Here is a 22,516-nt window from a genome sequence, read left to right on the forward strand (position 1 = left end):
TCTAGAAGGTGCACACGCACACTTTTAGCACAAGCGAAGATCTGTACTGACAATTTTTTTTAAACCTCTGAAAACAAAACTTATGAGACATATTTGGGAAATATACAAGAATTTTAATTTGCCAGTGAAAGACACAGAACAAACAAAATCAAATGAATGAAAAAGGATAGATTTAAGGCCAAAAGGGAACCACCATGATCATCCGTTCTGAACTCCTATATAACACAGTCCATAAACATTTACTCAATAATTCCTTCAGTGAAAGGAAATCAAACTACTTATAAATATAAATGCATATGTTTATAGTTAATTATAATTAAATTCAAACAAAAAACAAAATTGCTTGAAGATTCTGAAATAAAACTAAACTAGTCTAAAATATTTGTAAGTAGTTAGTATTTCATAAGTAACTGTTTCAATATACTAGGGCTGTCGATTAATTGCAGTTAATTCACGATTAACTCAAAAAAATGAATCGCGATTAAGTGCAGTTTTAATTGCACTGTTAAACAAAATACCAATTGAAATTTATTAAATATTTTGGATGTTTTTCTACATTTGCATATATACTGTATTCTGTGTTGTAATTGAAATCGGTGTATATTATTTTTATTACAAATATTTGCACTATAAAAATGATAAATACAACAAATAGTATTTTTCAATTTACCTCATACAGGTAATGTAGTGCAATTTCTTTGTCAAGAAAGTGCAACTTACAAATGTGGACTTTTTTTTGTTACATAACTGCCCTCAAAAACAAAACAATATAAAACTTCAGAGCCTACAAGTCCACCCAGTCCTACTTCTTGTTCAGCCAATCGCTAAGACAAACAAGTTTGCTTACATTTACAGGAGATAATGCTGCCCACTTATTTACAGTTTCACCAGAAAGTGAGAACAGGCATTTTTGCATGGCACTTTTGTAGCTGGCATTGTAAGGTATTTACATGCTAGATATGCTAAACATTTGTATACCCCTTCATGCTTCGACCACCATTGCAGAGGACATACTTCCATGCTCATGACGCTTGCTTAAAAAAAAGCATTAATTAAATTTGTGACTGAACTCCTTAGGGGAGAATTGTATATCCTCTGCTATTTTACCCACATGCTGCCATATATTTCATGTTATAGCAGTCTCGGATGATGACTCAGCACATGTTGTTCATTTTCAGACACACTCACTGCAGATTTCACAAAACACAAAGAAGGTACCAATGTGAGACTTCTAAAGATAGCCACAACACTCGACCCAAGGTTTAAGAATCTGAAGTGCCTTCCAAAATTTGAGAGGGTAAGGTGTGGAGCATGCTTTCAGAAGTCTTAAAAGAGCAACACTCCGATGCAAGAAACTACAGAACCCGAACCGCCAAAAAAGAAAATCAAACTTCTGTTGGTGGCATCTGACTCAGATAATGAAAATGAACATGCATCGGTCTGCACTGCTTTGGATTGTTATCGAGCAGAACCCGTCATCAGCATGGACGCATGTCCCCTGGAATGGTGGTTGAAGCATGAAGTGACAGATGAATCTTTAGCGCATCTGGCACAAATATCTTGTGACATTGGCTACAACAGTGCCATGCGAACACCTGTTCTCACTTTCAGGTGACACTGTAAACAAGAAGTGGGCAGCATTATCTCCTGCATATGTAAACAAACTTGTTTGTCTGAGCGATTGGCTGAACAAGAAATAGGACTGAATGAACTTGCAGACTCTAAAATTTTACATTATTTTATTTTTGAATGCAGTTTTCTTTGTACATAATTCTACATTTGTAAGTTCAACTTTCATAATAAAGAGATTGCACTACAGTAATTGTATTCGGTGAATTGAAAAATACTATTTCTTTTGTTTTTTTACAGTGCAAATACTTGTAATCAAAAATAAATATAAAGTGAGCATTGTACAGTTTGTATTCTGTGTTTTAACTGAAATCAATATATTTGAAAATGTAGAAAACAGCCAAAAATATTTAAATAAATGGTATTCTATTATTGTTTAACAGCGTGATTAATCGTGATTATTTTTAATCACTTGACAGCCCTATACTTTTTTCAATTTCAAAAGACAGTCAGCATAAGTGTTAATAGTTGGCATCTTTATTGTCTAAAATATATTTAAAAAGCATCAACCTTTTCCACTATGATGAGGTCTCCAACTTGTATGTCTGAACTCTTAACTTGCACTTTACCTTAAAAAAAAGGAGAAGTTTAATCAACTTAAGAAAATAACAGCAGAATTACATGAACACAAATAGTACTTCAAGAGAATATTACTGTTGGGAAAACAATGTTATAAAGAACATAAAACTGATCTTTAAAGCTGTATTCAAAATTAAGTAGCTTTAAACTGTCAGACTGTCACCAAATTATTTATCCTAATATATTCAAAAATTCATCTTGTATTTATCATATTAATATATGCAGGTGTTACAAGAATAAAAAGCTGTGGAAGATGCTTGGGTATGATCTACTGCACTAACATTTGGACTGAAAAAGCACATGGAGTCTTTCAACTCATCTAGTACATACCACTTCTGATCCTGACCAAGTCAGAAGCAATTACCTGTATTGCTGCAGAGCGCCCTAACTGAAATGAGCTGCTCGTCAAAGGCCAGTTACAAGTGGGCAGCTTTATACAATCACTAAAGTCATTGTTGCAATTGGCTGTGACTGAGACTAATGCTGACAGTCACAGTGGAGCAGACACACCAAGCTTTCAATGGTATACACAATTAACTACTCTCTCATTTTGAAAGAAATACTTCTACGTCAGGAAGTTTGCAATGTAGCTCTCTATTTTATCTATCTGAAGTTAGAGGACTTCACTCTCCAGAGCTGTCAGTCCAATAACTGCTATGAACGCTAAATTCATATTTTAGAGAAGAAAAACTCAACATGTATGTAATAATTTAAATCTTTAGAGCACTTTGCAAACATTAACCGATAAATCCTCACAACAATCCAGTAAGGTAGATAAGTTTCATTAGCACCATTTGATGGGTGGATAGAAAAGGTAGAGAGGTTAAGTGACTTGCCCAAGGCCACAAAATGAATCACTGGTGGGCCTGAATTAAGAGTTTAGGAGTTCCTGTATCCCAGCCCTGTGCTCAAACCACCAGACAATGCTGTTTTCCCAAAGAACAAAAAACACATAGACGTACCTGGAAAATAAAAAGACTAATGCATCAAGTATTTATAACCTCTTACAAGAAAGAACTTCGACAGATATCAAGTTTAGCAACCCCTAACTAAGCAGAGAATTTTTCATTTTATATATAATATACATAAATAAAAGCTCAAGAACTGAAATACACAGCTAGATAACTGAAAACTTCTATTTTCCCTCCTCAAATTTGATAGACTGAACTAGTATCACGTAGCTTACAATCAGTCACTGATAATTATCACCCTTGCTAACATGCATTAAAAATAAAACCTTTTGGGGAATGAACACAAAGTGAAATTCTTGCACTATGTAACAAAAACTAGAAAAGTGTAATAAAACAAATGAATTTATTAAAACAGTACATTAGCCGTTTAAAATATTAACTAAAGAACGGAAATATTATGGGAAGTAGGTTATTAATGCAGGTTGTTTCATCTAGCAGTGTGTAATTAAACAAAACAAAAATGAAAACCAAATTGCAATCCAGAGAGCCCAATTCTGCAAATCCTTATTTATCTGTGAAATCCCCTTCATGTGAATTCAATGTAATTGCTCATGTGAGTAAGTAAAGATTTGCAGGACTGATGTCAGCATTAAATATGTTCTGAGCAATTTTTGAAAACAGGTATACGTTTAGTGTTAAAAATACAATAGTAATGGCTTAAAATTTGGGTGTCAGTCTAATTAAAAATAAATGAGCACAGTTCACTGAGTTATCATCCTTGAAGACACTTTTCATAGCATCAGGATTTCTAAAAATATGGAAACATCTGAAAAGAGAATTAAGAATTTTGTTTGAACAGAGCATATCCCTCTTCAAGAATGCCAGTCTTCATGACTGACTGATAAGAATCTTTTACACGTGTTTCCATTCCTGATTGCTATCAAACACTCCTCACCATTACTTTTTTTTTAAATCACATCTTCATGCCGACCCTTAGAACTCTACCACAGCCTCAACAGTTGAAGGGAAAAAAGTATCCCCTGACAGAGCAGATGATTGAAATAATTAACGCTTCATGCCTGCAGTTTTTTTGAGGTGCCCAGCAGGAATTTCAAGACAACAGTGATTGAAATGAATGTTTTCTGCACGATAATTTTAGTCTGAATCAAATCTACTAGCAGCACTAAGATCAACCACTAACAGAATATTTTGACTATGCATCAATATGGTAAAACCCTACTACTTTGCACTAGTCAGTGAAGACCCTTTACAGATTACTGAATTTTTACAATTAGCAAGTAACATAATTAAAAGAATCAAGGATGCGGACCATAACATATACTTAACTAATTTATGCTGACAAGTTTCTAACACGATTAAAATGTCTCTCAGTAAATATGCAATTTTGTGAAAGTAATTAATTCTTAGTAATGTGACCTTAGAATCTCTGAGAGTGCAAATGACCACTTTTTGTGTGAAATATCAAAGTCTGGGTCAGTGACATGCAGACTATTAATGAAAGCTAATTCAGTAATTGTTAAATAGATGTCTTCTCATCTATTGAAACATTCCAAAATATCCTTCATTTGTTCTATTTTGCATTAATTTATTTTTTTAAATCAACTTAGGGATCTCAAAACTTAACTAATAGAAATTTCTTTAAAGTTCCCTTTATCCAGTCCTGGTCTTTATCTTGGCAAGTTTAGGTTCAGTGACATTAAGGGATATCTTAGGGAGCTGTACTTATTTTCAAGTCTTCAAATTCATTTTCTATTTTTAGTCACAGCAAATCTCTTGTTTTAGTTTGTTCCCCCACTTTTTCCATCTACATTGCAGCCCTTTATTTTCTTCATATTTTACAACATATATATCCTAAAGTGTGTGAAAAATCCAGTTGTAATAACTAATTACATACAATGTAAGTGACAGATATGGGAGTTGTAGCCTTAGACCTATGCGATATATTCTGTTACTTAAGGCCCAAAGCATCCAGGGACACCAATCATATTGCCACTAATAGCACTTTCATTCAGTTTAAGGCTTTGAATTTCCTCTCTGTGACATTCCCTCAGCTCTTCCCCTCCCCCCCTCACACCACCACCACCACCAAAAAATCATGTTCTAGTGCAGAGGCGGGCAAACTACGGCCCGCGGGACTGTTCTGCCTGGCCCCTGAGCAAACGGCCAGGGAGGCTAGTCCCCAGCCCCTCCCCTGCTGATCCCCTCCCCCACCTCAGCACGCTGTGCTGCCAGTGCTCTGGCCCACCGCTCCTGCCGGGCAGCACGGCATCGTGGCTGGCTCCGGCATGGTAAGGGGGTGGGGAGGAGGGAGTCCCGGGGGGGCAGTCAGGGGACAGGGAGCAGGGGGAGGTTGGATGGGATGGAGGTTTTGGGGGGGGGGTGGTCAGGGGACAGGGCAGGGGTTGGACAGGCCTGGGAGTCCCAGGGGGCCTGTCGGGGGGTGTGGATAGGGGGTCGGGGCAATCAGGGAGCAGGGGGGGTTGGCTAGGGGATGGGATGCCTGGGGGGTGGTTACAGGCGGGGGGTCCCGGGAGGGGATGGTCAGGGGACAAGGAGCAGGGGGGGTTGGATGGGTTGGGAGTTCTGAGGGGGGCAATCAGGGGGCAGGACGTGGGAGGGAGCGCATAGGGGGCGGGGGCCAGGCTGTTTGGGGAGGTCCTCCATACAGTTTTGCAACCCCGATGTGGCTCTCGGGCCAAAAAGTTTGCCCACCCCTGTTGTAGTGGTAGCTACATAAAGGATCAAAAGCCACTAAGTCTCTCAAATAAGTAAAAGGAGACGATGCAAAATCATCACAATCTGTGGGGTTATCTTAGGCAGGCAAGAAGCAACTAAGGATGGCTGTAGGTATGTAGGATAGAACTTTCATATCATTTCACGCAGTCCTAACAAATCCTGGAAACTTTACTCTTCATAATGAGTTACCTAGCCCCTTACTCCAAGTTTAAAGGTAATATTAGCATAGTAAGTCATTAATATTAAACAGAAGTCCATTTTGTGGAATATCTTCATCTCACTTTACATTGAATATACATTTATAATTTTATATTTCATGGTCGTAGTTGAAGAAAGCATGCTTAAATTTTGGTCTGTAGAGCACAGATTACTATTTCTTCAAAATGAATTGAAAGACAGATAGGACATAGCAATGTCCTGTTAAAAGACATCAGTAGAACATGGCTAAGTAATACAAAAAGCAGTTTAAAAACTTGAAACATCTACAAACAATACTTTCCTTAGTCTGTCAGAAGGAAGAGTCATTATATACCATTTCAGAGAACATTAAAATAATGCAATATTACATCTTAGTGAAGGCACATTTAGAGAAAAAACATGTTATTCACTGCATAAATTATTTTTGCAAACTATTTTTCCCTCTAAAAACATCTCACTAGCTAAAACATTCTTTACCATCTGTGTAATTACCAATAAAAAGTCCAAAGCTGTCAGAAGTGGCTGCGCATCTAGACTTTATAGTCCACCAAGGCGCAAGCCTTTCGCCTAAAGCGAAATGCAGAATTGCGCAGAACTAGAACACAGAAATAAGTGTCTATAGTAATTCATTATACTCTCAAGATAAAGACTTTGGAAGTGAATTGCAATGATTTGAAAAAACTAATAAATATCTCATGTGTGCTAACAAGTATTTCCTACTAAAGACCCTAAAATCAAGGTAAACAAAATATGCAGTTGCTGTAATAGAAAGGACACCATTCACCTTTTTATGGCACACATTCTCTAATACATAAATATTATGCTGATAGTATTTGACAATAATGACATGTGACTACATGATTTCTTATGCATCGTACTCTACTTTAAGGACTATCCCTTTCTGAACTGGTCATAGCCCCTGCCCCTAACCACCAGTATAACTATGTGTAGAAAGAATAGTAAATATGGCCGGCGACCAGCTTGGCTTAACAGTGAAGTCCTTGCTGATCTTAAAAGCAAAAAAGAAGCTTATAAGAAGTGGAAGATTGGACAAATGACTAGGGAGGAGTATAAAAATACTGCTCAGGCATGCAGGAGTGAAATCAGGAAGGCCAAATCACACTTGGAATTGCAGCTAAGCAAGAGATGTTAAGAGTAACAAGAAGGATTTCTTCAGGTATGTTAGCAACAAGAAGAAAATCAAGGGAAGTGTGGGCTCCTTACTGAATGAGGGAGGCAACCCAGTGACAAAGGATGTGGAAAAAGCTAATGTACTCAATGCTTTTTTTGCCTCTGTCTTCACGAACAAGGGCAGCTCTCAGACAACTGCACTGGGCAGCACAGCATGGGGAGGAGGTGACCAGCCCTTTGTGGAGAAAGAAGTGGTTCAGGACTATTTAGAAAAGCTGGATGAGCACAAGTCCATGGGGCCGGATGCGCTGCATCTGAGGGTGCTAAGGAGTTGGCGGATGTGATTGCAAAGCCATTGGCCATGATCTTTGAAAACTCATGGTGATCGGGGGAGGTCCCGGATGACTGGAAAAAGGCAAATGTAGTGCCCATCTTTAAAAAAGGGAAGGAGGCAGCTCCGGGGAACTACAGGGCAGTCAGCCTCACCTCAGTTCCTGGAAAAATCATGGAGCAGGTCCTCAAGGAATCAATTCTGAAGCACTTACAGGAGAGGAAAAAGTGATCAGGACCAGTCAGCATGGATTCACCAAGGGCAAGTCATGCCTGACTAATCTCTTCATAGAAGGCAATTAGGTAACTGGCTCTGTGGATGAGGGGAAAGCAGTGGACATGTTATTCCTTGACTTTAGCAAAGCTTTTGATATGGTCTCCCACAGTATTCTTGCCAACAAGTTAAAGAAGTATGGGCTGGATGAATGGACTATAAAGGTGGATACAAAGCTGGCTAGATCGTTGAGCTCAACGGGTAGTGATCAATGGCTCCATGTCTAGTTGGCAGCTGGTATCAAGCATAGTGCCCCAAGGGTCAGTCCCGGGGCCTGTTTTGTTCAATATCTTCATTAATGATCTGGAGGATGGCGTGGACTGCACTCTCAGCAAGTTTGCAGATGACACTAAACTGGGAGGAGTGGTAAATACGCTGGAGGGTAGGGATAGGATACAGAGGGACCTAGACAAATTAGAGGATTGGGCCAAAAGAAATCTGATGAGGTTCAACAAGGACAAGTGCAGAGTCCTGCACCTAGGACGGAAGAATCCCATGCACTGCTACAGACTAGGGAGCGAATGGCTAGGCAGCAGTTCTGCAGAAAAGGACCTAGGGGTTACAGTGGACGAGAAGCTGGATACGAGTTAACAGTGTGCCCTTGTTGCCAAGAAGGCTAACAGCATTTTGGGCTGTATAAGTATAGGCATTGCCAGCAGATCGAGGGATGTGATCATTCCCTCTATTCGACATTGGTGAGGCCTCAGCTGGAGTACTGTGTTCAGTTTTGGGCCCCACACTACAAGAAGGATGTGGAAAAATTGGAAAGAGTCCAGCGGAGGGCAACAAAAATGATTAGGGGGCTGGAGCACATGACTTATGAGGAGAGGCTGAGGGAACTGGGATTGTTTAGTCTGCAGAAGAGAAGAATGAGGGGGGATTTCATAGCTGCTTTCAACTACCTGAAAGGGGATTCCAAAGAGGATGGATCTAGACTGTTCTCAGTGGTATCAGATGACAGAACAAGAAGTAATGGTCTCAAGTTGCAGTGGGGGAGGTGTAGGTTGGATATTAGGAAAAACTTTTTCACTAGGAGGGTGGCGAAGCACTGGAATGGGTTACCTAGGAAGGTGGTGGAATCTCCTTCCTTAGAGGTTTTTAAGGTCAGCCCTGGCTGGGATGATTTAGTTGGGGATTGGTCCTGCTTTGAGCAGGGGGTTGGACTAGATGACCTCCTGAGGTCCCTTCCAACCCTGATATTCTATGATTCTATGGTTCTTGAATGGAAGGTGTTAATAAGTGCAGTGTTTGAAAATTTTACCAGACACCTACTAGCCTAAGAACTCAACCCACTAATCAGAGTATATATGAAAAAAATGGGGAGATGGGAAAAAGGTTACAAGCAAGTACCATTCAAAGCCTGTGGAGAGGATACTGGTATTTCTACTAGTATCCTATCACTGGGACTTCTTTTCAGGCTCTCTTTTTCATATGGAGCCTACGGTTAGAATGTGTAACCAGTTTAGAGCTCCAGGGGGAAGGAGCTTCCTATATTTTCTTCCCAGTTTAATGCCTCTTTTCTGATGCAATGGGAGAATAGGTCCCGACTACACTTACTCACCCAGTCTTCTGACTGCTACAAACTAGGAAGGAAAAAAAGATCCTGTTACTCTATCGCCTCCAGCCTGATTTTAGAGTCTTCCCCCACAAAACTAAATCCAATTCTTGCCTTTGCTGCCATTCATAGCTTTCCCAAGCAGCAGGATGAAATTAACGTTATTCTTGACAATGTAAACTGTGACCCAAGTGATTCTGAATAGTAGAAATGAAGCTGACTACCAATACCAGGGCTTTCTGTTTGCAGATTCAGGAAGATATCACTTGATCAATTCACATGTGACAGTTCCGTTTAACCACTAAGACCAGATTTCTTTAAGTTAAGAGTTTAAGTTCGGTAGAAATGGAAGGCTTTTGTCACCTTTTTCACTCACCCCAGCTAGTGGGTTTTCAAGTCAGATAAGTGTGGGTCTATGCAAGATATCATCAATTAGAATTAAGAATTTCCACTGAGATGAAAAAACAATTTCTGAAGTTAACCAGAGAGAAAAACAAAGCAGTGATGTACATCCACAGCACAATGATCATACAAGTTTGTTAATTTTTGTATTTTCTAGACAACAAAATAACTAGCAGCACTTTTAGGAAAGTGGAGAAAATTCTAGAATTATGTAGCCTAAAGCTACATAATAAAAAATACCAATTGAAATACATGTTAACATTTCCTCTTTAAAGATGTAAACACTACTACATAGATCTTAATTCTGAAGATTACAGTGTTAAAGAGATGCCTCAGTAAGACAAAACATTCAGGCTCCATAAGGAAACCTCAATATTTTTTAGATACTATGTTTATAGTACAAATATAATTGCAACTTGGAAAATGATTTCAAAAAGGTTAGAAAAAATATGAAATTGTTCCCATTTTAAGCAACTGAATACATATAAAAACAGTCTGCAGAGAAACACATGCCACAAGCAGTGACATTGCACCAGACAAGATGAAAAGCACGAACATCCTGGTTTACAGAAAGAGCATGTCCTCACAGAGAAGTAAAATAGAATATTTTGTGGCAAGACAGTTGTAAGGCCATAATGATTGCTAAGGCTAATCTACACTAGAATGCTGCAGCTACAGTTCTTCCATCAGCATAATAAAACCACTTCCATGGGAGGCGGTAGCTCCGTCAGCGGGAGAAGCTCTCTCACCAACATAGTGTTATCCATACCAGCGCGTAGGTCGGTGTAACTTAGTCGCTTAGGGAGGTGGCTTATTCACACCCCTGAGCACCATAAGTTACATTGACATAAGTGTACAAGCTCTTAGAAAGTTAACCAAACAGCCCGCTATCTAGCTTAGGGAACCAATAGTATTAATTGACCTACAGCTCGCTACTTATTGCTGAAGGTGAATTTTCATTTAAAAAGGTATGAGCAAGATTATGTGTCAACCAGTAGGGAGTGGAGAAACAGGAGGATGGCGCCTGAGTCTGTCCAACTGAAGTGACACTGGCTTCAGGGACATGTATAAGGAAAATGTATCTGGGCTTACCTGATAATTACCCCCTTTTTAACAGGAAGATAAAAGAGATCCTTAACAATGGGGTTTAACCTCTTTGAAACATAGTGGGCAGAACCAAGCCTATCAGTCACTGGCAGGGTGGGAGTGACCTAACCCTTGTTCCTTTTAACTAGACTACAACTATCAAAGTTTTCTATTATCTAAAACACAAAAATAACTAATAGCACTTCTAATCAATGGGAGAACATTCCTGGCTATTGTAGCTCTGGCATTCTACACCTAATGAAAACAACAAGGAGTCTGGTGGCACCTTAAAGACTAACAGATTTATTTGGGCATAAGCTTTCATGAGTAAAAACCTCACTTCTTCGGATGCATAGAGTGAAAGTCAACTTTCCGAAGAAGTGAGGTTTTTACTCACGAAAGCTTATGCCCAAATAAATCTGTTAGTCTTTAAGGTGCCACCAGACTCCTTGTTGTTTTTGTAGATACAGACTAACACGGCTACCCCCTGATACTTTACACCTAATGAGTTATTTAGCACTTTCCAAAAAGTGATTATTCTGTCCATAGGCTCCCCACCAATTTGCCTCTGGAGTACTTCAATGACAACAGAAGCTGCTTTGCTCTCACACTGCTCTACAAGTATGGAGCTATATGTGCCAAGAAAAACAAACAAAACACATTACGTCCTATTGCCTGGGATGAGAAGTAAAGGGTATCTAAGAGGTGTTGGATATAAATGATGCCTGCTAGAAGTATTTTCCATTGGGATGCACCCCAGCAATGAGAATCAAAACACAACACAAACTAGAAGTCTGAAGTACAAGAAGCCTTTCCAGGCTACTACAGCCCTGGCAGAAAACATGGAAATTACTTAAACATTTAACCCCAAGATTACTTCAAAGTTTTCCCTCAATAATGAGACTGCCAAGGTGCCCATCTGTGGAATTCACTGGTGAGAATTATATTTCTATGGGAATGGCTGTGCCCTTTACTCAGGAAAACAGCACTGTATTTTCTTTCTGTAGGTTAACAGTCAGATTAGGAAATTTTATAGAATGTGTTAGCAAATCTTCCCAGACACTTGGTTTTTGCAGGAATTTCCTATTTGGGCCTAATGGCATCCTCGAGAGATTTAGCATGGAAGGGGACACAGCATTCTCATTTGGATCCTGAAGGGAAGAAATTCATAGTAGTCTCTTCCCTTTTCTTGACACTCATTTCCCCTTCTCCTGTTCTGCAGGATTGTCCAAGGGAAGAACTAATCCTACAACTCTTCTGAGAATTATCTCAAATATACTACAGCAAAGAGTTTGACTTAAGTCTCTTCTTTCTGGACCATGGATTCTGACTAAAACAGATGGCCATCCTCTAAGAAGGAGAACAGAAGTTTTCCAGATTGTCCTCAATTTTTTGATATTCCATGCTTCACAGCTTTAGGCTTATAATACTAGAGAGTGGGGAGACAGCTTAGAAAGGAAAGTAGGGCTGTAAAACTCCTTAGAGAAGATGCAGTACAGAGAGGTTATATGTGTTTTAAGCCTTTTCTAGCTGGATTATTATGCTTTGATTTTGGCAGCTCTTCCAATTAAAGGGAAAGAGAGCAGGCATCTCTGAACACAAGGACATAAGAATGGCCCTAATGGGTCAGACCAATGTACTTCCTTTTATTTTAAACCTGCTGCCTATTAATTTCAATGACCCCTTCTTCATTTGCTTTGTGAAGGGGTAAATAGCACTTCCTTATTCACTTTCCCCACACCATTCATGATTGTACAGACCTCTATAATACACCCCCTTAGTTGTCTCTTTTCTAAACTGAACAGTCCCAGTCTTTTTAATCTCTCACCAAATAGAAGCTATTCCATATCCTTAATTATTGTTGTTGCCCTTTTCTGTACTTTTTCCAACTCTATATTTTTTTGAGATGGGTGACAAGAACTGCACGCAGCATTCAAGGTGTGAATGTACCATTGATTTATATATTATGGCATTATGATATTTTCTGTCTTATCTATCCCTTTTCTAATGGTTCATAACATTGTTAGCCATTTTGACTGCCACTACACATTGAGCAGATGTTTACAGAGAATTATCCATGGTGACTCCGAGACGTCTTCCTTGAACAGTGACAGCTAATTTAGAACTCATCATTTTGTATGTATAATTGGGATTATGTTTTCTAATGTGCACTATTTTGTATTTATCAACACTGAATTTCATCTGCCAACATTCATCTGCCTTTATGCACTTCTCCACCCGAACTGACTGCTCTGAGGCAAGAAACCCCTGCGGCAGTCTAGCAAAAAGTGGCCTTGCGAGACACCTAGTTTCTTTAGTCTCAGAATATGGACCTACTGTCTCATCACAGAAAGTGTAGGGCTCCATCCACACATTCCATAATATGGGAAGAAGAAAGGCAGATTTTTCCTTTCTACTTTCTCTATTTTTGCCCATCAAGAGGTGTTGAAGGGGGAGTAGTTCTTCCAGTGCCTAACTGAAATGAATGCAAATGGGAGTAAATGTTGCAAAGTTGACAATGAAAGCCGAACCTTTTAACCCAAACTGGACAGTGGATTTTCTTATTATGCCACCTCATGTAAATGCAAAACCTTTGTATTTAATATGCCAAACCACTGCACCCATCTATAAAGTCATCAACATGAGGCGCCACTCTGAATCAAAGCACAGTAACTTCAACGCAGCCCATCCGCCTGGCAATGCTGAAAAACGTGATGAAATTAAAAATCTGAAGTCTTTGTATCACACTTAAAATGTCATTCTCAGAACATCAACGACTATACAGGAAAAGCAATAGTTGCTTTTCTTCGGATAATGCTGATACTAGCTAAAAAGAAAAAGCCTTTCCTGGATGCTGAGCTTCTGAAGGAGTGCACCTTGGAAATGCTGGAGGAGCTTTTCATCAGAGATAAAAACAAATATGACATTGTGAACCATTTGAAGCAAGTTCCCTTGTCTGATTCCACGGTAGTGAGAAGATTGGAGGTAACTGTCAGCACTGCTTTCCGATTTAAAAAATGCCAAATGCCTATCTCTTGCAGTGGACAAATCAAGTGATTTAAGTGACACTGCCCAGCTTTCGCTGTTTGTTAGATTTTATCATGGTGAAATTTTCAAGGAAGAATTTTAGTGCTTAATACCACTAGAAACATACACTACAGGAGAGATCTTTTTTGAAAAGGCTTTTTTTTTTTTTAATGGTTTTGATCTGCAGAAAGTAAACTTGCTTGTTACAGACTGAGGTCCCTCCATGACAGGGAAAGAGCAGGGCTTTGCTTCACATTTGGCAGCGATACACCCTTCACTAAATACACTGCACCATTCACCAGACTGTCCTGTGTCTAAGGACTTGGGGAAAAAACAAACAAACCCACAATGGGCATTGTGATGAGATTAGTGAATTACATATGCTCAACTTCTAGCTTGCAACATTGTCTTTTTAAAGCTCTTTTACAAGACATTTCAGCCAAATACAGTGACCTGCTGCAGCACAGCAACAGTTGCTGGTTAAGTAGGAGGCACTTGCTGCAGAGATTTTGTGCCCTTAAAAAAGAAATGATCAAATTTCTTTCAAACCACAAGACCAACAAGGCCTAGGAGTTCCTGGAATTTACGAATGATGTCCGCTCTATGTCACAGGTAGCTTTTCTGTGTGACAAGCTTTAATGGTCACTTGAATTCCCTCAACTTGTAGCTCCAAGGCCATGCAAGCAATATCAGGGATCTGTTTGAAAATGTGTGCGCCTTTCAGAGGAATCTTGAAATCTTTCAGGCAGACTTAACAGGAAAGCTGTTGCACATTTCCACATTGCAGGTCATTGTGACAGATGCAACTTCAATGAAAATGATACAAGAATTCGTAAACAATCTGATTGAAAATTTTAAAATGTGATTTGAGAATTTTAAAATTTCAAACAATTTGCTTCTATTTGTTCGTGATTCATTTGTTGTCTCTGCCGACAGATCTTGTCCTTCTGAAGCAAGGAACATTCTGATTCAATTGATGAAGGTGCCTTTCAATTAGAAATTTTAAGGCTCCACAGCTCAGATATCTTGAAGGCAAAATTCAAAGAAGTAGAACTTCATGATTTCTGGACTCAATATGCTGATCAGTTTCAGAATAGACAGAATCTAGCCATCTATCTTTTAACAATGTTCACATCAACGTACCTCTGCGAATCTGGATTTTCTACCATGAACATTATAAAAAAACCAACATAGCAATCACCTGACAGATGAGCCATCTTCACCAGTTCATGTGCCTTGTCCTGAAAACCACTCTTCACAAAGCTTGCCAGAGATCATCAATGTCACACCTCTCATTAGAGATTGCCACAAACACAGGTAATAATACTGATTTATAAACTTCTTTAAGTACTAGTGTTTCTTTCTTTTATGTTGCAAACAAAGTCTTTATTGGCAGCTGAAGTCGTGTATCTTTAATTTTATTTTTTTATTTGGTCAGCAAATGGCTTGTCTCTCATCATAAAATTCTTAAATCAGCCTACAATAGATCTAACTGAGTATCACTGGACTAGATGATCAGGAAGGTCCCTTCTGGTCTTAAAGTCTATGAGTCTATATCCTAATACTTGTATATTCTGATTTACTAAAGAATATCACGTGAGGTCTTAAATTAAAGCCAGGGTCACACTGGTTATTCATATCATTGAGAAAGGATACTGTGTATGCTGAAAATATGCTCTTGGATTCTGTATCACAGCAGAGGTGGCAAAACAGGTTTTCTGTCAGACAAGGGATGTTTATGCACTTTTGTCTGTCAAAGTGTAAATTAAGTATTGTCTCATTCACAGTGGGTCTCCCATCACCCTTCTAAGCTAAATGCAGATGAAACATTGCAAGAATTTAAAAAAGGATCTAACAGGTATAGAGACACAGCAGGGGAAGAGAACTTTATTTTGAGAAACACTTCAAACACTTTGCTGGACTATATTTACGGAACAAAGATGACATTCTGCATCTAGGAATTAAACAGGCAGTGTATTAACATTCATGAAAATGGGATCACAACCAGCTGTGGTTGAAGATGCTGCAGAAGGCTTCTGGTGAAATAAACTTCACTAGATAGAAGGTTAACCTATTAAAGTTTAATCTCTAAAAAGCATGTTATGATTTTGTTTTATATGTTAACTTTTTTCTCCATTATCCTTACTCACTACCTCTTGAATCTTTGATAATAAACTTCTTGTTTTCACCATAAATATATCTCAGTACTCTGGTATTAAGCAAAGAGCTGATTCTGAGTTGAATCAGACAAGCTGGCGTGTATACTGTTCCCTTGGGTATAGCAGACCTGGTATTTCTGAGAGTGTCAGTGAAGAAATGGCTGGACACTACAGGGGAGCTCCTCAAAGGGACTCGGGGGCTGGGGTACACTGACTGTTAATCTGCATGGCAAAGTAAGGACTGTCCTAGTCCAGAGAGAGTGCTTGGGTGGCTAATAGGCTGGAGTTATCAGGGAACAGACACCCAATTAATCACAAGCAAGTCTCCATCACACTGCTGGGGGGGGGGCTGGGTAACAAGGTGACCCTCAGTCCTGGGTACCCAGAGAACCTGTTACAGAGGATAGGCATAGAGCAGCTTCCCCCCTGGCAAGAGAGGGGCTGCATACATGAGGGGCAGCATACATCAGGGAGCCTGGACTGTGACCTGTTCCAGAACAAAACACATGGTGAATCTGGGGTATTTATCATTTTGGGGTACCTGCTGAAAGCAAGAGCCTTGTGGAGCCCTTCAGTGTTTTACCAGAAGCACTGTAGGCAACATGGAAAGGAATGCTTAAGTTTCCCCTTAACTTCTTATTTCTGTGCTTTTAAGGTTTTGGTTGGATGGGATGCATCCTATTTTAAAAAAAAAAAACACTTACCTAAGACTAAACAGCTGTTACTAAACAAGTTCTTGGTCGCCAATAGTATTTTGTATTTGCCCTCATGACTATTTCATTTCTTTACCTGCCTTTGTAAGGGACTCGGTCCAAGGCTTTCAGAAAGCCAAAAAGGTTATGCCACCCTGTCCTCCTTTATCCATATTTTACTTATATGTTTTAAAGGTTTCTAGTAGATTAGAAAGACATGATTTTCCTTTTCAGAAATTGCTGATTTACCCCATCATGTGATCATATAGCAGTTTTATATTTCTATTTTTAGATATTTCAGCCAGAATACTCATTACTGATCCTCTACGATCTAATTCTCTGAATCACCTCCAGTGCTTTTTTAAAAACATAGGTAAAACATTCATTACTCGATCTGGAAGCAGGGCTGGAAGACAGCAAATTTTAATTAGCGAAACTGTATTTTTGTTAGCAGCTTAGCCACTTCATTCTTAAATTCCTTTCAACCTTGGATGCATGCCAGACAGTGGTAGTGACTTGTTGCTCTTTACTTTATCCATTTCAGAGAAGAACTGCACTTTAAAGTGGTAGCGTATTTTAAAAAATTATTTTCCCTCATGCAACAACTGAAAATGTATAGATATGGCACATGTAAGTTGCTATTAACAAAAACCTTCAGCTTTCTGGAACAGCTACAGTTTTACATGCTTTATTCAGCTAGCAGAAATGAATACTTTGTTTCCCTTAAGTACATCTCTTGTTGGATTATATGGAATTCATTCCTACCAGGATAACATTTCAGAAACCTATCATCAATTCTGTTATTTTAAAAACTATTTTAGCCTAAGTTCAAAACTACAGAATGTGGATTATAAAATAGTTATGACTAATAAAAAATGTTTTTAACCAACCTCGTATTGTAAGCTTGCTATATAACTGAGAGTTCATTTCCTTGTCTCGCTGATAACGTCGAAATTCATCAACTGCCTCACGCACCATTGTGACAGCCAAAACAAATCCCTGTTCAAAATATAATGATATAACAAATTTCCCAAAATGGAAAATATTTTTTAGAAAATACATAAAAAGGAACATGACAGTAGGAGAAAAATGTATGTATGGAGTATTTCATCATTTTTGACAGTTCAGGGTATTTTTAAACCTTTTCTGTCTATCTAGTTAATCTTTACTGTAGAAACACAACTTATTAAAACTTAAGATAAAGTTAAAACATTATACAAACATAAGAACAGCCATGCTGGGTCAGATCAAAGGTCCATCTAGCCCAGTATCCTGTCTTCCGATAGTGGTCAATGCCAGGTGCCCCAGAGGGAATGAACATGTAATCACTGAGTGACCCATTCCCTGTCGCTCATTCCCAGCTTCTGGCAAACAGAAGTTAGGGACACCATCCCTGCCCATCCTGGCTCATAGCCATTGATGGACCTATCCTCCATGAATTTATCTAGTTCTTTTTAAATGCTGTTATAGTCTTGGCCTTCACATCATCATCTGGCAAGGAGCTCCACAGGTTGACTGTACATTGTGTGAAGTACATCTCCAAATGTATTGAACAATTTTCATTTCTTGGCATATTCCAGCAAGTTACAAATGATATAAAATTATATATATGCACCAGAGGAGAAAATTTTAGATGTAACTTGTATTTTATAAGAAATTAACATCTTTCAAATAAGCCACTGCATTTATTTATACTATATATATCTATATAGAAATATATAGATATATAGATATCTGAGACAGCTTTTACAGTCCAAGAAGCATTCCTCACACAGTGATTTTTGGGGACCTATAGTTTGGGTTGCAAGGATTTTTATCAGTAAAGATCTGTAAATGTTGACTTCACCATATAAACACCCAAAAAACAAATACTTCCATCAATAATAACTGAAATATAGATAAACAGCATTTTTTGCAATTTGCCTGAACTTATTAGCATTTGATTTAAGGATATTTGTATATTTTTACATGTGATGCTGACAATTTGTGTTTCAACAGTTATGAAAGCTTTTAACTTTTTGAATCTTGATGTCTACAGTCATTAAATTATTTTCTGGCCCTCCCATAATTTCCTGCAACTGAAAATGTAAATAGACAAAAAATGTAAATATGCTTAAAATAAACATTGATATTATCCATCAAAATTATTTAAAAATTAAAAATCAAATTCTGCCAAGCCTACCTACAGTAGTGATGGGGATAATCTCAGCTTGCTTCTTTAAAAAAAAGGTTATTGTCCTTTTTCTTACAAAGAGAGGCAGAAAAAGGTGAACTGAAGTAAACAGATGGCTAAATTGGAAAGTTTGTCACTAATTTTTCCAAATTAATACTGGCTATTCACAGTCCTCCAAACACTGAAACAGGGCTGACTCTTTAGGTTTTGTAAAAAGCGACAGAGTCCTGTGCCACCTTATAGACTAACAGACGTATTGAAGCATAAGCTTTCGTGGGTGAATACCCACTTTAGGTTTTGTGAAACTCCTGACCGCAGATCCTTCAATTCTGGGGAGTACCCCAATTAAATTCACAGCTATAAAGGGGTAGTGCCAACCAGGCTCCTACAAGCAGCCAGTATAATCTCTGGAAACACAAAAGAGGGGAAGCTAAGTAACAAAAGGCAGAACGGTCTAGGGGACGAATCATGAGATATATTTACATTTAATACTTGGCACTTAGCTCAAATTCCTAACTGTTATACTACCAAAACCTTATTTTTAATGTTATTTAAACCTGACATGCCAATTAGCACCCTTAATTAGTTATATGACCCTATGTTACCAAAAAAAAAAAAAAAAAAAAAAAAACAACCACACACCCAAAAACAAACACCAAAAAACTGAATTTCAACTTTTTTCCTCAGGACTGCCCCCCCATCTCCTCCCTCCCCGTCTTCCCCCACCCCCTCACCCAACACACACACTCCTTTAGAAATGTACACACCTTATTAAGATTGACCAATCATACTCTAAAAACGTCCCAGTCTTTTATGTAGTTGACAGGCTACATTGCTATCAAGCCATCTATGCAGAATTCTTTCCATACAGATTTCACTTTCAATTAATGCCCTAAGTCCAAGGAATTGGGGGTAAGGGGATGCCACTATTATTTTGATGTTACAGACTGTTGTCATACCACATCATATTAATGTATTACTTTTTCTTTTTCGAAGCAATGTTTCATGAGAGATCATTTTACATAATCAAAATAAAACATTCTGTACCTGTAACAGAGAATTTGCACCTGATACTTTCAAATGTACTCATTTTAGCTCACCAAGGTTATTAAACACCAAAGTAAAAAGATAGCGAGAAAATTTTAACATTTTCTGCCTTTAAGGATATTTTGTATAGACATGAAAGACAGACATTTCAGCTAGAATTTGAATTTTTCTGGAACTCTACATACTGTGTTATGACATTTCTTATTAAACCTCTTAAGGATATCATGACAAGTAGTCATTCTGTAAAACGAGAATGGGGAAAATCTGCGAAAGAAAAGATTATATGTATAATTTTAAGCTTATATACAGCCCACACTTTACATGTAGCATCCGTTTATTTCTAACCAATGCGACTGGTGAGGACATCAATGGAAGTTGCAAGAGCAAACAGAAGTCAGTATATATAGTACAACATACTATAATTTTGGTTTGTCAAATGTGTACATCTTTAAGTGACCATGGCGATCTGTTAGATGATACAGAAAAAATTACCTATTTGGATATTAAAAGGAAAAAAATAGCTATAGAAAATATTTTAGCCTCCTAAGCATTAAAGGTTACCTATTTTCGAAACAATAGTAATAGTCTCTTTAGCTGTAAAGTTTACTGCAAGTGGGCCTTTCCTTAATTAAAAACAAAAACCAACACTATCCAGCAGATCTGATATAGAAAAATTCTGTGTCTTACAAGTCAAGTATGTTTGTCTAACTGTGTCAGACAGTCTTCACAGTGGGGTATTCCCCATACCATACCAACTTGGATGCATACTGTATCTTCAAGCTCAGACTTATGTCTGCCACTCAGGAAGAACCCTCCAGACAAAAGATTCCAAAGCTCAAAAATATTTACTGTATAAATATTAAGAGGGGCAAATCAACGCGAACCACTTGCAGGAAAACTGATAAGAAATGTAAGGGTTTCCTAGAGGAATATACTCTCCCCTTTTCCAATTACTTAACAAGTGAGCAATAGCCACACAAAATTCTGAACATACTGTATTCCTTCAAGGGAGGATCAGATTGCCTGACATGGAGTGTCCTAAAAAGAAAATTCACAGGTAAGGCAAATTTTCCCTTCTCTGACCCCTCCACAGCAGACTACCTTCATGTAGAAAGCAGTTAATCATCCTTAGGGCTGGTCCACACTAACCCCGCCACTTCGAACTAAGATACGCAACTTCAGCTATGTGAATAACGTAGCTGAAGTCGAAGTATCTTAGTTCGAACTTACGGGTCCACACGCGGCAGTCAGGCTCCCCCGTCGATTCCGCATACTCCTCTCGTGGAGCAGGAGTACCGGCGTCGATGGCGAGCACTTCCGGGATCGATCCCAGAAGATTGATTGCTTACCGCCAGACCCGGAGGTAAGTATAGACGTACCCTTAGGGAGGGAAGATTCAATTGAGCTATGCAGAAGTTGGAAAGGAACTAAGGAGGCACCCCCGTTTACCAACTCTACATCTGCAGATGAGAAGACAATTGAGAAGTGCAAACAGACCACCACATTGTGGCCTTATAGATCTCATTTTTGAAAATGTCCATTCTGTAAGAAACTAGCTCCATTATTACAATGTGTCGGAGATGAACTATTACAATTTTCATATTCTGATACTATAAAAAGATTTGTTGATGATGATGTTGGTTTGCTTTTATTTTATTTGAACTTTGTGTCCCAGGGACAAGTGAGACACAGTTCTATTGAATCTACTTTTCTGAATAGCTCAAACACTGATTTTCCCAAGATGATAGCCTTCTACATGGAGGTCATTCTGAAGCTCCCCCTCTTAGAGAAGTAGGATCCTCAGAATTAGGGAAAACCAAAGCTAATAAGAACTGATCACATTCGACAGTTTCCCATGGAAACCCAGCTGGAGTCTTCCTACTCTCAGAAATGACTGCAGTGGTCTCTTTCTAATATATCTTCTCAACACTGGAGGAACATCAATTTAAAAGGAAATGCCTAACGAAGTAACATACTCTGGAGTCTCTCACTGGATGGAAGGCCTTTATTTTCCCTTCTTCTCATCCACATCCTGGCCTCAATGACTGCTTTGTATTTTTACTCCCCTAAGAGCCTATCAACAGATGATTTATAAGGTTGACATCAAATTGAAATGTGTTTCACAGTCATCATATGAAGAGCTAGTTCATGGGCCACTATGTTATAAACTCTACAATGTAGAGTAAATCTTAGTCAGTTTAAGCATTGGTCCCAGTAGGAACTACTAGGAAAATCTACATACGAGGCATCAGGTTGTTATAACGGCCTTCTAGTAGAGATTAGTCCAGCATAATCTGTGGTTGTAGCCAACATTGCCAGAGTTGAAGTCCATGTATCCAAGTTTTGTCTGAATGATGATCCTATTCTCCTCTGGTCAGTTCCTAACAAAGGAGTACTCCAAAGGAGTACTTCTTCATATGGTACAGCTGTGTCCCCTTGACTAACAAGGCTATAGCAGGCTCTGCCTTATGGAAGAGCAATGAAGTCTTTTAGTGCATGTGAAATTTATGAATTTGCATGTTAGGACATTTTGCCTTAATAGACAATAAATACCCCTCCTTAACCA

General features: G+C 38.6%; 1 protein-coding gene across 3 annotated transcripts in view; it reads right to left on the reverse strand.

Annotated features, from left to right (window-relative positions):
- Nucleotides 1–22,516, reverse strand: part of ATP9B (ATPase phospholipid transporting 9B (putative)) — a 292,155-nt gene that overhangs the window by 217,501 nt on the left and 52,138 nt on the right. For 2 of the 3 annotated variants that reach the window (XM_034762489.1, XM_034762491.1), the window contains exons 5-6: nt 17,621–17,729; nt 2,140–2,198 (exon numbers count right to left, since the gene is read on the reverse strand). In XM_034762489.1, the coding sequence (XP_034618380.1) occupies nt 2,140–2,198; nt 17,621–17,729 (168 nt within the window). Of the gene's footprint in view, nt 1–2,139; nt 2,199–17,620; nt 17,730–22,516 lie in introns of those variants that run through there. The other variant, XM_034762492.1, reaches the window with a different exon arrangement.

This window comes from Trachemys scripta, chromosome 2, assembly GCF_013100865.1.
Source record: "Trachemys scripta elegans isolate TJP31775 chromosome 2, CAS_Tse_1.0, whole genome shotgun sequence".
Lineage (NCBI taxonomy): Eukaryota > Metazoa > Chordata > Testudines > Emydidae > Trachemys > Trachemys scripta.